General features: G+C 41.9%; 1 protein-coding gene across 1 annotated transcript in view; it reads right to left on the reverse strand.

Annotated features, from left to right (window-relative positions):
- Positions 1 to 13345, reverse strand: part of ppl (periplakin) — a 40719-nt gene extending 27374 nt beyond the window's left edge. The window contains exon 1 of the mRNA XM_079520270.1: positions 13138 to 13345. Within this exon, the coding sequence (XP_079376396.1) occupies positions 13138 to 13190 (53 nt within the window). The 5' untranslated portion in view covers positions 13191 to 13345. The remainder of the gene's footprint in view (positions 1 to 13137) is intronic.
- Positions 13346 to 15355: the final 2010 nt, after the last annotated feature.

Raw genomic sequence — 15355 nt, forward strand, 5'->3', positions numbered from 1 at the left:
TACTCAAGTAAAACATTGAATATAGGACTTTGACTATTTTCCGTTCAGTAGTTGTGTACAAAGCACAACACATTGCCCTGCATGCAGCCAATAGTACAAGGCAAGGCATGTTTATTTGTATAACACATTTCATTGGCAGGTCTTTACACAAAACATTGACAGCAGTAAAGCTGCACTCCAGAAGTCATGAATAAAAAACATGATTGTAAAGCTTCAACCTGCAACTTTCCTTCCTGTCCAACCTGGTGGGAATCAGGGACGGCTCCAGGGACGGCCAGGGGGGCTTTAGCCCCCTCTGGTGGACGCTGAGCCCCTCCTAACCCCCCCAAACCCAATTGACTGACTTCTTTGTAAACCAAAATTCATTAGCCCCCGCTCTGAATAGCCAGCCATAGTCCCCCCAGTCACATTTTCTGGAGTACCGTTGGAGTACCGTTGAGCTAATACGGCAAAAAACCTGTTTGGCCAGAGGATAGTCAGGATACATTGCGCTTTGAGCTTCGGGCAGTACTTCTTGTCAACCAGCAGGTTGACTATGTCTCAAGTGCAGTGGTGGAATGTAACCAAGTACATTTACTTACGTACAATTTGAGATATTTGTACTTTACTTGAGTATTTCAAATACTTTTACTTCTACTCCACTACATCTCAGAGGCAAATATTGTACTTTTACTCCATTACATTTAGTATTTCTATATTGCAGTATTGATACTTTTACTCAATTAATTAATTGAGTACTTTTTCCACCACTGACAAAGTGACACCAGACAATCAGCTTGAAAACAAGTGGACCCACCCAGCTCTACTTATAAACCTGCACAGTAAAAACAAGTGGACCCACCCAGCTCTACTCATAAACCTGCACAGTGAAAACAAGTGGACCCACCCAGCTCTACTCATAAACCTGCACAGTGAAAACAAGTGGACCCACCCAGCTCTACTTATAAACCTGCACAGTAAAAACAAGTGGACCCACCCAGCTCTACTTATAAACCTGCACAGTGAAAACAAGTGGACCCACCCAGCTCTACTTATAAACCTGCACAGTAAAAACAAGTGGACCCACCCAGCTCTACTTATAAACCTGCACAGTAAAAACAAGTGGACCCACCCAGCTCTACGTATAAACCTGCACAGTGAAAACAAGTGGATCAGGGCATATTTGAACTGGTGACACATGGTGTCAATGTGCAGCGACAACTTCCTGTCTGTGACAGTGACGACAGGACGCATTCATGTCATGTTGATGATTTGATCAAGCAGAATGTGACAATCAGACCCAAAAGAGACATTCGCTGCCTCGCTGGAAACCAAGTAATAGGCTAGCTAATCTACAAGCGCACAATGCATCACACAACATTCTTGGGAAACTGCCTATACCTTTGTACCTTTACTCAAGTAAAACATTGAATATAAGACTAACTTTTTTACAAGCAGAATGTGACAATCAGACCCAAAAGAGACATTCGCTGCCTCGCTGGAACCCAAGTCACGCGATTACAGTTACACGCATCTGAATTATTTCAAAAAGGCTCACGTGTTGCATCGTGGTGAGCTTGTTGATCTACTATTTTCCACCAAAAAAGAAATCACGATTTATGAAAATGTTTTCTATTGAGTTTAGTTTTAATTTCTGAAAATATTAGGAAAAAAAGTTAATAATTAAAGATTAAACATTATTTTTGTATCATTTATAAATACAAATAATTGTAAAGGTCTTTGGAGTTAATTACATTTACTCACAACCCATAACAAAATGCCTCTAAGTCTGCGACCCTATGTTTGGGAACCGCCGGTTGGTGTCACTGAGGTGACAGTTCTTTTCACACAGATTGATTCCAAGCAGAACGTCATAATGTTCTGCTCAACAGTTAATGATGTGTAGGTATGATGATGACACCTGTTGAAGCGTAGGATAGCACGGCACACCTTCCACTGGAATCCACATTCCCACGCTGGCTGCCAGCTCTGTTACACACCTCATCTGATCAAAAGGTCTTCCTTGTTTCATCTCACTTTCTACCAGAAGTGTTTCCCAATCAATAGGTTGTGGAGCCAGCTTTATGGACAATTTCATTTTATATAAAAAAATAGTGGTGGTCCTTGCTTCATCTCTCTCTCGTCTAAGGGCACCCTTGGCCTGAAAAACGTTGAAGACCTCTGCAATATATGCAGTTAACCTTCATCGATATATCTGTTTGAAGAGGTTTAGACGGGGACGGATTCAGATTCACGGGGACCCCTGGGTCAATCATCTTTTAGGACCCCCGTACACGCTACCCAGAAGAGGCAGTCAGGTGGGCATACACAAACACACTGCTCCAGTTGTAAGGCATGTGTGGTTCAAGAAAGCGCCTGTAGACTTTTTATAGGATTTACATCGTACAGCAGTGTGTCCAGGGGGTCCCCATCAAAACTTAACATAGCATCACAATCAATATAAACACTTTATCCATTTATTTGATTTGATTTGATTTGATTTGATTTGATTTGATTTGATTTGATTTGATTTGATTTGATTTGATTTGATTTGATTTGATTTGATTTGGCACAGTATAAAAACTATACAAAGGGGAAAATACGTAGAAAATAATAAAGGAAAGTGCTAGGAGGCAAGAAGCCCAAAGGGCTTATACAAGGTCTCAACCTGTGTACACCAAAAAAAGGATTTATACGTTGCCTATTAAAAAATAGCAGAGCTTTTTGATTTTTAAGTGGCTCGCCAGGATCGGGCTGGCACCCTGGGTGCGTTCCTGTGGGTCTGGAACCCCCTCCCTCCCCCGGGGACCCCCACACGGAGTTGCACCACTTACTTCACACGGGTGTGATTTTTTGTAAATATTGAATATTGGAGCGACTTGCAGTAAGCAAGGTAAACACAAGGTAAAACATCAAATGCATAGAAATAGTCATATAGGATCAAAGGTGAACCTAACCTGGATCCACACCCGCAGCATAGGTGTGATGCCAAATGAGGTGCCAAATGTGACGAGGTCATCACATTTGGGCATGTGGCTATGGCCGAATTTAGCCCAAGGAGTGTCTTTCGTGCAAAACAAATGCTTGGAATGGGTTCAGAATCATGAATAACCCCTAGTTGACATGTCACATGCTACTTAAAGCATAATTCAAATTTGACATTTTTGCCTTATAGGTTTTCAATGGTACCCCAACGTTCAACCCCTGAATTTACCATGATCCACAAGTTATATAATAATCCATTTTTAATGTTATTTGGATGACCCTAAGCCTAAGGATCATAAAATATAAACCTTGAACGATTACTATTGCAATTTATTTTGGGTCACCCCCTTTTTGAGTGGTGTAAACCACTCCTACAACTGGCTTTGTTAGTTTACGTGTCTGTCTGTTCGTACCAAAAAATGAGCATGGTTGCTATGGTCACCCAGTTCACCCGGGTGTGATTTCAGCTTTGTTAGTTTACGTGTCTGTCTGTTCGTACCAAAAAATGAGCATGGTTGCTATGGTCACCCAGTTCACACGGGTGTGATTTCATTACATCAGACCACAGCTGACCTTACACCACTCAGTTCACACAGGTGTGATTTTTTAGCTTAGATTGACTGGCCTAAAAGTAGACCTCGCCCACTCCACTGAGTGAACTGCTTCAAGAGGAAGCTTCTTCGAACCAATAACCTGTATCAGTCCAAACAGTATATATTGAAGCAAATCATCTGTACATTGCAACTACAAACTATAGAAATCCAGGTCAACAAAGGTCAAAATTACAATTTAACCTATGCTTAACAAAAGTTTTATCTTCTGGGAGTCCTTGGCACAAAATATGTTCATATGCGGCCGGATACATATTGATTTGGAGGTCCTTGACATGAAAAGGTCTATTTGAACATGCCGTAAAAATGCATTTCATTGGTTGTAACTAGTTTGGAGTACTAAAAACGAATGTACTAAAATGTCTGCTACATATTATGCAACGCCTGTTTGTTTTATAATAACCTGCTAGACTACCTTACCTGTCTTGTGTTAACTGTCTTGTCTTGTCATGTAATGTCTGTCTGTGTTGACTGAAAACCACAATGGATGTAAGCCGTTTGTTTCTTCTCTTTGTTCATCCATCCTTATTTAATTTCATTCATATTTCTAGTCCTGTGTTGTGACTGTGCTGTCTCAAACTCAAAGATACAGCCTATCCCGTGAGCTGACGGACTACTGTGTACTTTTACATAGTCCAAATCCTCAATTTAACTCCATGCAAGAGCGTACAATACTTTACGATCTATAAATTACAAATCGTCACTGTCACTGTCTAGTTTAAAAAAATATTTTTTGTAGATAAAAGCCATACTTCATCATACAAGAGTGCAAAATGTCAGTGAAAATATATTTTTAAATAATATATAAAAGAAATCATACAAGATTTCCACTCAACAGCAACGAAATGGATAAAACTCTGGGGACTTTACTGTGGATTCACTGCCTTGCTCAAGGGTGCTTTGGAAAGGGACAATGCTCTCACGGGGCCACCACCCTGTAGCTATCCATCTCTCCTACAAAAGCACTGGCAATTATGTCAAACTGTCAGAGAAACTATCTGACTCTTGAGCTTCTGAATACATTTTTTAAACAGCAAAACTAGCAGATCGACAAGCTCTTTAGATCGGATTGTAGATCAGCTTGCAGATTATTGCAGCTTGCAGGCTATTATAGCTTGGGTATTTTTTCAGTGTGGGAGTTGACAGTGCCTCTTGATGGTTTGTATAGAGAGGAGACTAAACGCCTGCAGGGATGCAGTGCAAAGACCAAGAGCTGTTCAAACTTGTTCCTTTATTTGCTATTAAGATCTTTATTTGAAGCAGATGAGTCTCGTTGACGTTACAACATACTGTAACTTGCAATTACAGTGTTGTAAACAACATTACATCTAACCACATTATGATGAACTCTAGCCACCCTACTCTGCAAGGGTGCATTCTGCAAAAAAGGTAGATCTACAAACCCACAACACATTGATATTCAGTGTCAAGGGAGAAATGGAGCAGGCCTAGTAGAGCCACAAAGGCGTTCATTGTCAGAGCAGGTTTATTTTAATGATCAATGAATCGACTATGTTTCCACTTCAATGGAACTAAGTAACGCACTGTGAGCTTGTACGGCAATTGTTTTGCAGAATAATTGCATATTATGAAATGCCCAGAGTAGGACAGAACTCCATAATATACCTGTAAGAGTTAAATTGAACTTTAGGCCAAAATTTGTGTCAAACCAGAAACATGGTGGTGTCAAAGGTCGTGTCCAACCTACTAGACACAGGATCTAAATGTCTCGAGAGCAGGGAGACCAAATACAACCAACGTAATTGTAAGTTATATTGAATACTATACCATACAAATTGAACAAAATAACATTTTGTTGACAAAACAAGGTTACATAATACAGCTTTAAATCAGGGTGCCAGAGTTGTGAAGGCGAGGCTTGCTACATGACATGAAAACCATTCTTGTCACATTTCCTTCAGCATCTGGTTCACATTTGACATGAAAAGTAGAAACATTTGGAGCTGCTATCGTCACCTCCTAGAACAGTGGTTTTCAAAGTGGAGTCCGGGGACGCCCAGGGGTCCCTGTCAGGTGTCTCAGCAAAGTGTTTAACAACTTTATCCATTTATGCGATGGCTACTCAAAAATAGCAGATCTACAAGCTCACAGCGCACCACAATGTGACGATATATTGTGAAGAGGTATAGGGTGGAGAGGTCCTGGAGGATTGTGGGGAAAGATGCCAGTGCAGCAATTCTCAACCTGTGGGCTGGGGCCTGTGGGCCTGTGGGCCATGAGGATATTACAAGCCCCCAAATGATTGTCAAAACACTATAATAACATTAATACAAAAAAGCAGAACACAATCGATTGATTGGCCAAATAAACGTGCTCTGAAAATACACACAGTCCACCCATCTGACCATATCTGACCACCGAACAGTGGGCCCTGATGCTAGCGGTCCTGCAGCTAAAACAAGGTGGAGAACCAATGAGTTTAATCACTAAAATGATCAAACACACATGCACACACACCCAGAGCAATGTTTTTCTTTCTGCAGAGAATCTGTAACATCTGAGATCATCATCCAGGGAGAGAGAGAGAGAGAGAGAGAGAGAGAGAGAGAGAGAGAGGGGCTCAAATTGAAACCAGAGCACTACAGTGCTGAGTCATAGGGCGTGTGTGCGCACGTGTGTGTGCGTGTGTGTGTGCGTGTGTGTGTGTGTGTGTAAAGGGGGGTTGCATTCTGCAAAAAACATGCTTCCCGGCAACCCTGGGCCCAAATCGTGTTCCGTTGGCCTGGTGCCAACCTTCCTGACAGGACTAGATAATGTACATGCAACGCTGCATGTTTTCACCTATCCCTCCTATATGACTGCAGAAAGCAGTCATACATGCCATCCTTAACCTTTATGTCCTGATTCGATTCCTGCAACAACGTTTGCACACCTAGATTCCAAAGTTTTAAAACAGGTGCTATTGGATATTTATTTGTGACCCATAAAAATGGGTCGGCGACCCAAAGATGGGTCCAGACCCAAAGATGGGTCCAGACCCACTGCTTGGGAAACAGTGAAGCACATACTAAAACACATACTAAAACATGCACTGACTGCACCTGCTGCACGTTTATGTATGATGCTGTTGGTCTAACCTCATACATACCTGCTACTACATATCGTTGCTGTAGGGCAGAAACCTCTCCATAATTAAACTTTTTTGTTTTGTAAATTAATCCCATACTTTGTCATAGCACAGTGTCACAAAAGCAACACAAATAGCCTATCCCCAAGCTTTGGACATACATGTATATTATCTTATCTTATCTTTGCGATTATTATTTGACCATGATTCTATCCTGTGTTTCTCTCCTGCTCTAACACTATCCTTCTCACGGACACCTACAAAGGATGGAGTGCATAGGCGCGCGCACACACACACACACACACGCACACGCACACACGCACACACACACACACACACACACACACACACACACACACACACACACACACACACACACACTTCTTTTTTTACACCTGTATTCGTAAACCAATCAGCAATGTCTGGCCTCCAATCAGCAAATCAGCAAAGGTCTCCCTCATGCAATGCGAGATCAGAACGTCTCATCGTCCAAGAGACAATCCCCACTTGGCTCATGATGAGGAATGTTGGGCTTCATGAGCTTCAGGGAGTGCTATTTGTCGACCAGTAGGTGTCCTACCATAGTCCCACACCTTGTCTAAAAGCAACTGTTTCACAATCTCTGAATGCTATAGTCTGGAGTTACACCTGCCGAAAGCCCAGAGAAAGGAAGCTGTCATCTATAATTTACGTTATGTCCATTTCTGATAAGTACTAAGCTATATAGGCTTAGATAATGTTTTGATTTATTTTAGGACAAATTTGCGTGACAAAAATAAAGACAAGACGAAAGCGAGGAGGACGCATCACATCCGCTTTATCCTCGCATCCTGATGTTCAGAGCTTCCGTTGTTCCAGACTGTATGACGGAAGCATTTGAAAATTGTGGGAGGCAACAAGTCTGGCTCGACACAACTGGGTTTTGGTGTCAAATAGGGACACGGGTTTATACTGGATCCAGGCTTGTACCAATGGTACTGCAGCCTGCAGTGCCATTAATCTGTAGCCTAGCAGTACAGGTGTGCTGGTAGGCTACAGAGTAAACAGTGCTCCATACAAAGGCCATCACTACCTGCTAAACAAATCCATTCTTCCATGCTGCAAAGGCCAATTTGCCAGTCAAAACAATGGAAAGTCACTTGTCAGTCTACAGTATCTCTACTCATTAACAAAAGAAAAGCATGTATTGCACGTACATTCAGTTTCGTAAATGAATGTGGTCCTCCATCATATATTAAGTGTCTCACAGAAGTAGTGGAAATAGCACATCTACAAGCTCACAATGCAATGTGGCGTGTTATGAGCTTGTAGATCTGCTATTTTCACTACTTTAAAACAACATTGGACACTCAACAGCAACCACATTAAAGGTGTACCCTTCTTGGCTTATTGTCATTGCGGTCCTCCATGTGTTCAAATTATGTCATGTTGCATGATGTGATGTTTGTGTTCATTTTGCACCCAACTCCACGCACCCAAATGTGCCAAAAGTGTCCTTGTGCATATAGTAATATGTGTCAGTCCAAGCACCCATAGGAGCAGGAAAATGTGTGTGAACATGTGGGAAAAGTGTTGGTGTGCCTTCCACACTAGGGTTGGTGCGGGACTCCAACCCTGCATTTTCTGTACGATTGAATATGGTACAGATAAAGTTTTTGCATTTGATTGTTGATTCCGACCCTACACTATACGTATATAATTATGTGTTCTCTTTTACAGGCTCTTATTTTGATGAGGCTGCCTGAGTACTCCTTTCACCCGTCAAGACAGAGAGTGTTTGTATATCATTATTTTGTTGCATTTGAATGGGTTTCTGGTCTGCGGAGCCTGTTCCAACTTGAGGCAGAGACAGCCTACCCCGCCGATCCAGTCCAACTACCTGGGATTACGGCGTGTTACCATGTTTATTTACACCCATCAAAACCTGCAGCAGGAAGACTACAGCCACAGAAAGGGGAGGGTGGAGTGGCATTAGCAGGATTCCTCCGCCTCACCTGATGAGTGCTGAAGGAAGCTGTCATTCATATGTATCGAATTTATTGAAAAACATTTTAAAATAGTTCAACTATTATCTACATCGACACGTTGTGAGCTTGTAGATTGGCTATTTGAACTATTTTAAAAGGTTATTCAAAATAGTAAAAAAAAGCTTAGGGATAAGGGGTAAGGGCGGGGTGGCACAAGATATAGCCCTACGTATGTGTCAATCTCAGAGTTACAAAAGGTATAGTAAAGTATAAATAGTATTTATTTATATACTACTTATAGTAAAGTACAAAGTAACACTTTTTGTACTTTTACGGTGTATATACAATACGATGTGTTGACTTTTTAACCTCAAGCATTTTTTGTGGCAACATACAGTGGCCACACAGTATGCCACTGTAAATGTTTCCACAGAAAATTGCTTGCTCAGCTTGGGACAATGTCAGGTCTCTGCTAATGTAAAGTGTCTTGAGACAACTTGTTGTGATTTGGCACTAATAAAACTGAATTGAACCTTGGAAACACTTTAGAATAACAATCCCTTATAAGTTATAAATACTTAATGGATCATTCACAAGTTAGTTCATGGGTTATTAATGTCTTGTTAAATGTATGTTGTTAATAGTTGATCATGAAAAAGCTATTAGTCATTAAGTAGCCTACTTACTACTAATGACTCATTTCGTATTTGTTAGATTAACAACTTTCACTGTAGTGATTCTCAATCATTTTCATGTCAAGGACCTCCAAATTAATATCGATATTTGGCTGTGGACCCCCATCTAAAAATATTTTGTGCAAGGGACCCCATATGAGTTTTTTATTTTTATTTTTTAAATAACTAATCTACAACACATTGTAGATTGAATAGCTGAAATGTAAAATATGGCTGCAGTGTTTTAAACTGTCCCTCATTTTGCTGGGGACCCCCTGGAACCCCCGCAAGGACACCCATTGGTCCCCAGACGCCACTTTGAGTGGCCTAGGCAACGTCTACAGGTGGGGGAGACAGACAGGACTGTGCCAACTCACAGGCGCACCTGCAGCACATCAGGTATTAGGCTCTACGCCATATTGGCAAGACATTGGACCATTTCTTACTTCCTTTACAGGTGTTACTAAGGATACTAATTATGGTTGTGTTCCAATCCATTCAGGTCAAAACGTCAGGGTACTGCCTATTGTGCATGTTCACTCACTAGCTCTGCTACACTAAATGGAACAGAGCCTTAATTAGTAATTGGTAGCACCTTCCTGGCCACTTCCTGTAAGCGAGTTTTTTATTCCTATGATGGGAGGGAATTTGGAGCGCTGTGATTGGTTGTCAGTGGAGTAGGAAGCGCTGGGCTGTGTTTTGGACCGCACACAAGTGTTTATGCCTACTAGTACTCTATGACTAGTACTAACCCTATCTCTAACTCTAACCTAAACATAACCGCAAGCAGGGGAGCAACGCACCCCTCACCAACCTTAATCCAAAAACTATTAACGTACCCCTCACCAACCTTAATACAAAAAATATAAAAGAAATCCGCGGTAGTAAAAGATTGGTAAAACGAGCGCTCCTAAACCTGAGCTATCCTAGGAATAAAAAACTAGCTTCCTGTAAGGGTCCATTTAGTTCCATGTGCACACTCTCTGAGTTACTGACCTTTAAAGAGCCCATTTGGTTCCTAATCCTAACTATGAGCAGTTTAGCTGGGGATCCCCTGGTCCTTGTGCCAACTTTCAATGTTTAAAAAAAAACAAAAAAATGTCACTGTCACTCACTGACTGTTTTTGTAACAGTGTTGTGTCACTCTCTGGCTGTTTATTTTCTGGTGGCTTGCTGACATTGTCCAGCAATAAAGGTACTGCTCACTGCTTTTCTTTCTTTTTTTAAAGATGATTTTTTCCACCCTAAAACATGATCACCAGGTCTTATTGTTATATAAGGAGGAAGACGTTTTTCAAAAAAGTGCACAGTATTTGTTAAAATGTCGTTTTTTATGTGGGCACCCCCACCAGTTCATTAAGTATGCCTGGTTTTCCTGGTGGGTGGTGATGGGTGGTGATCCACCTGAACTTAAGCCGCAACCACAGCTGTAGTTGTATGATAAAGGGGGGAGGGGTTAGGGGAGGGGCTGAAAATGTGATGTCACTATATTACTGTTTTTTTCATTGGCACGTTTGACTGTCAAGGGTTCAGCCTCCAGGAAGAAACCCTAAATACAAAGGGAATACATCATTGTACATAAAAACGACTCCAGGGTGTCTAATGAAGTACTGTCACCTCATAGACACATGAAAAACTGGAACAATTGTGGCACTCGTCATCATGAGAAATTGCATCTGAGCCAGTCTTGCATCTTTTATTTTTGGAGTGGCGCTTTTTCCATTTAGTTGGTTTATTGTTAATAGTTACAGTACTGTAAGGGTCCATTTGATGATTTGGTTCAATTTGTCCACCCTTTTTTATCCAGCTTAGATGTTATAGTGTTCCTTCCAGTTTAACTTTTTGTGCTCACTTTTTTATGTCATTACTTCCAGTTTCACTTGTTTATCCTGTATCCTATTCCTGTGTGAGTTCTCTCTCCTGATTGCATGAAATTGGTATCCCGACCTGAAAATGTATTTCCTGGTCACTAAAGCACTGCAGAGACAGGGAGACTCATGCTACTGAACAAACACTGGCAATGATTACTGTCAGATTATAGAGCTATTTAACACAATTTGAACAAAAAACACATGACTCACACCACTTTAACACTCAATTCATCAAGTCATTTCTTATAAACCCAGTGGGCAAGCGGCATGCAAAGAGGAATACACAGCATTGTATCCATTTATAGGGTCCGTTTGGTTATATTGTGTACATAACTACATACCCTTCAGAGTTCAATTTGACCCTGGGTTAGTAGTGTACCAGGGAGTGGTGAGGCGATAGGTATGTGTAGGGAGAGGTTCATTATCTTAGTGAGGACAGCGTAACTTATCAAACCAGTTGTGACCTCTCTCTCTCTCTCTCTCTCTCTCTCTCTCTCTCTCTCTCTCTCTCTCTCTCTCTCTCTCTCTCTCTCGTCTCTCTCTCTCTCTCTCTCTCCTCTCTCTCTCTCTCTCTCTCTCTCTCTCTCTCTCTCTCTCTCTCTCTCTCTCTCTCTCTCTCTCTCTCTCTCCTCTCTCTCTCTCTCTCTCTCTCTCTCTCTCTCTCTCTCTCTCTCTCTCTCTCTCTCTCTCTCTCTCTCTCTCTCTCTCTCTCTCTCTCTCTCCTTCACCTGACAGCATATCTGACATGCTGCCACACCCTCCTGTAGAAAGTTAAAGGACGCCATTTATACAAACACAACCGTCTCTTTAATGTAAGATATACTGGTATTCAACATATGGGTCCGGGGACCACGCAGAAGCCGGCCCAAACGGGCCCCTTACGGGTCTGGTCTGTATAACTCTAAGTGTACAAATGGAACTGCATGGTCCATTTGGTTCCATACACAGTGAACATAATAATGTGTGTAATACTGTGTGTAAAATGTGTTCTCACTGCAAAGATACATGCTGTATATGTAAAGTGGGTGAATGGCTATTGTCATCTAATTAGCACAGGTGGAAAGTAATGAAGTAGGCTACATTTACTCAACTGTACTACAATAATGAGGTGCTCGTGCTTATCATTCCATTTGACTTATATTTCCATTACGTTCAACTTTATACTTCTACTCCGCTCCATTTCAGAGGGAAACGTATTTTCTACTCCACTGCCTTTGACAACTTTAGTTACTATACTTTTCAGATGAAGACAACAACATACCAACGAGCCTTAAAACACAGCAGCTACAGTATAAATGATATAATAATGTAATTTAGCAATAGGCTACTGATACTGATACTAATCCTAAAAAATACAAGGTAACTAATATTAATACAGTGATTTGCTTCTTACACTCTGATGCTCCAGTGTTAATAATGGTGTCATATAGATATAGGCCTAGCCTTATATCATATCAGTCATATAAGGGTCCAAGCCATAGGTCCAAGTCTTTGGTGGACGTTTTAAGGCTACTTTAAACTCAAGTATAGGCTACAAATCTCACTGCAGCAACTTTCCCTTGAGTCATATTATTTGACCAGGAGTTTGACTCAAGTCACTAGTTGAATTGAGACACACCCGACCACAAAGAAACACAGGACAGAGCAGCTGTCACCTGTAGGCTATACAACCTCCAGTCTGAGTCAGGGGGTTCTAAATGGACCCTGTGTACAAATCTGGAACTAAATGGACCCGTTAGGATCCATTTGGTTCCATTTAGTTCCATTTGTAGTTTGTACACCGTTAGCCCTGAAACATGACTGCCATGATAATCATCATGACATGATTATCATGGCAGTCATGTTTCAGGGCTAGTACACTGTCAGAGTTAAGAGCAGTCCTTGAAATCCAATAGTTTGAGAGAACATGCACTGTATCGCTCGCCGCATCGCCTAATGAAATGTAAGAAACAAGAAACTCACGCAGATTTGGGTTGTGTGATGGGCACGCTGGTCTTGGACTTCTTCTTGAACATGGTGGTGGGATGTCAGCTGTGTGTGTGCGCGGTTGATCCACCTGTCAGCGGCTTTTTACAATGAAGAGTCCCCCGCGAGAAATATCCAGCTACAGAGAACCAGCAGCGATGTGTGTGTAAGTGTCCTGAATGACTGCAACCTAATGCCTGCCTGCCTGTCCCACACACAATAACACACGCACACACTCACTGTCAACGCCCACCGCGCACTGCAAGTACGCACGCACGTAACGCGCGCGCACACACACGTACGCACGCACACACACACACACACACACACACACACGCACACACACACGCACACAAAAGCAGAGCTATATCTTTAAGTTATTATCTCCCATGGTGGCCTCGCCTACCTGACTATCACCTTGCACTGTAACACCTGTAACAGTGGGGGCGGGGCATCAGTTGACACATTTTATTTATTTTTATTTTATTTTTATTTATTTTAGGCTATACAATCTCACAATTCTCTGAAAATGTCAGATGGGTTTTTGATTATTGTTTGGACCCAATGTTTTACATTTGTGTCAATAAAGTAACTAACTAACTAACTATAGCACGCTCACAATTTTCTGAAATTTTCAGATAGGCCAAGCTCACACAGCACAACCTACATATAACCATAACACTGTAAAACAAACTTGGCCTAAAACATGAACATAGAAAAGTGAAAATGTAAAATAAACTATGCAATGATCCAATGATTGTAATTCGACCAAAACTGGACACATTGCTTGAGCACGTGGAGGAATGCGTCATGGTCATGTATATTCATATTGTGTTAGTTGAGTGTGTGTGCTGTGCAACTCTGCATATCAAGGACACTCCCTTCTACTGTATCGGTGTGTGTGTGTGTGTGTGTGTGTGTGTGTGTGTGTGTGTGTGTGTGTGTGTGTGTGGGCGTGTCCACTCGTTAAGCCTGTTGGACCTGTCAAGAGAGAGAGGGGAAAGAGAGAGAGATGCCAGAGGGGTGTGCGTGCGTGCGTGCGTGCGTGCGGCCACGCATGCATGTTTGTCTGACTGCTGTGTGTGAGTGTTTGGTGGTGCTTGGACACTATGTGCAGGCGTGACTCTCAGTCTATGGTGGAGTTCAGAGAGAGTGGTGTGTGTGTGTGTGTGTGTGTGTGTGTGTGTGTGTGTGTGTGTGTGTGTGTGTGTGTGCGTGCGCGCGTGCGCGTGGTTGGTTTTTGTTGTCATTTCACAACATTAGCATCCTTTAGCACCCACCTACACCTCATTATCCTGACCTATACATGTACACTCTTTGGCCCTCATTTATCAACCGTGCGTACGCCAAAATATGGGTGCACGCCGAAATTACCAAAAATTTCGGCATTTACTATTTCCGCCAAAGCATGAAATTGAACTTGTGCCAGGACAAAAATCACGTCTGGTCGGGAGCTGTCGTACGCTCTGTCCTCACCTGTTTTTCTGTCGTAGAACAGCGGAGCAGCATTGTCTGAACTGCTGACACAGGCATCTAAACATATGTTTTCACTCCTAAAATGTTAATATAAAACTGTATGTATATACATGTAAAAAAAAGAAAAAGAGAGATTTCCAACTTTACAAGTAATTAAAATCGCGCAATTAAAAACAATATAACATGTTTACAATGTATTAGTTTGTGCTTAATCAAACAGTGCTTTACTGGCCTTGTTATGTGAGTGTTTGGGAGCGCATCGCATGCGGCATGAGCGTGACATCAGATGCCTATATAATCACTGTGATATTATAAAAAAAAGGCACATGGACTGCACGCCTTTATTTCCAAGTGACAATGACAAGCATACAGCTTGCCTATAGGCGTAAGGGGCTTAATAATTCACCATTTAAATAAGTGCTTTGACAGTTCAGATAAAAAGCGAGATCATTTTCGGGGGTCGGGAGGACGGGACAGCGGCGTGCGTCGCCAGCCCAGCACATACCAGCACACATGCAAGCCTTCATCCATATGTTTATGATTCGTTCATCAATGATCAAATCACTCCATAAACGTTGATTATGACTGCCTTGACGACATGGTAGCCTATCCCTCATGCAGGCATCACTCACCCACAGGACTTATCACAGCAGTGCGCAGTCTCACTGATCGCCTTCGCCGTGCACTGCGCACGAATGGGTAAAATTAATATAGGCCAGCCTACAAACGTATTCCATTC

The sequence above is a fragment of the Electrona antarctica genome (assembly GCF_951216825.1).
Source record: "Electrona antarctica genome assembly, chromosome: 14".
Classification (NCBI taxonomy): Eukaryota; Metazoa; Chordata; class Actinopteri; order Myctophiformes; family Myctophidae; genus Electrona; species Electrona antarctica.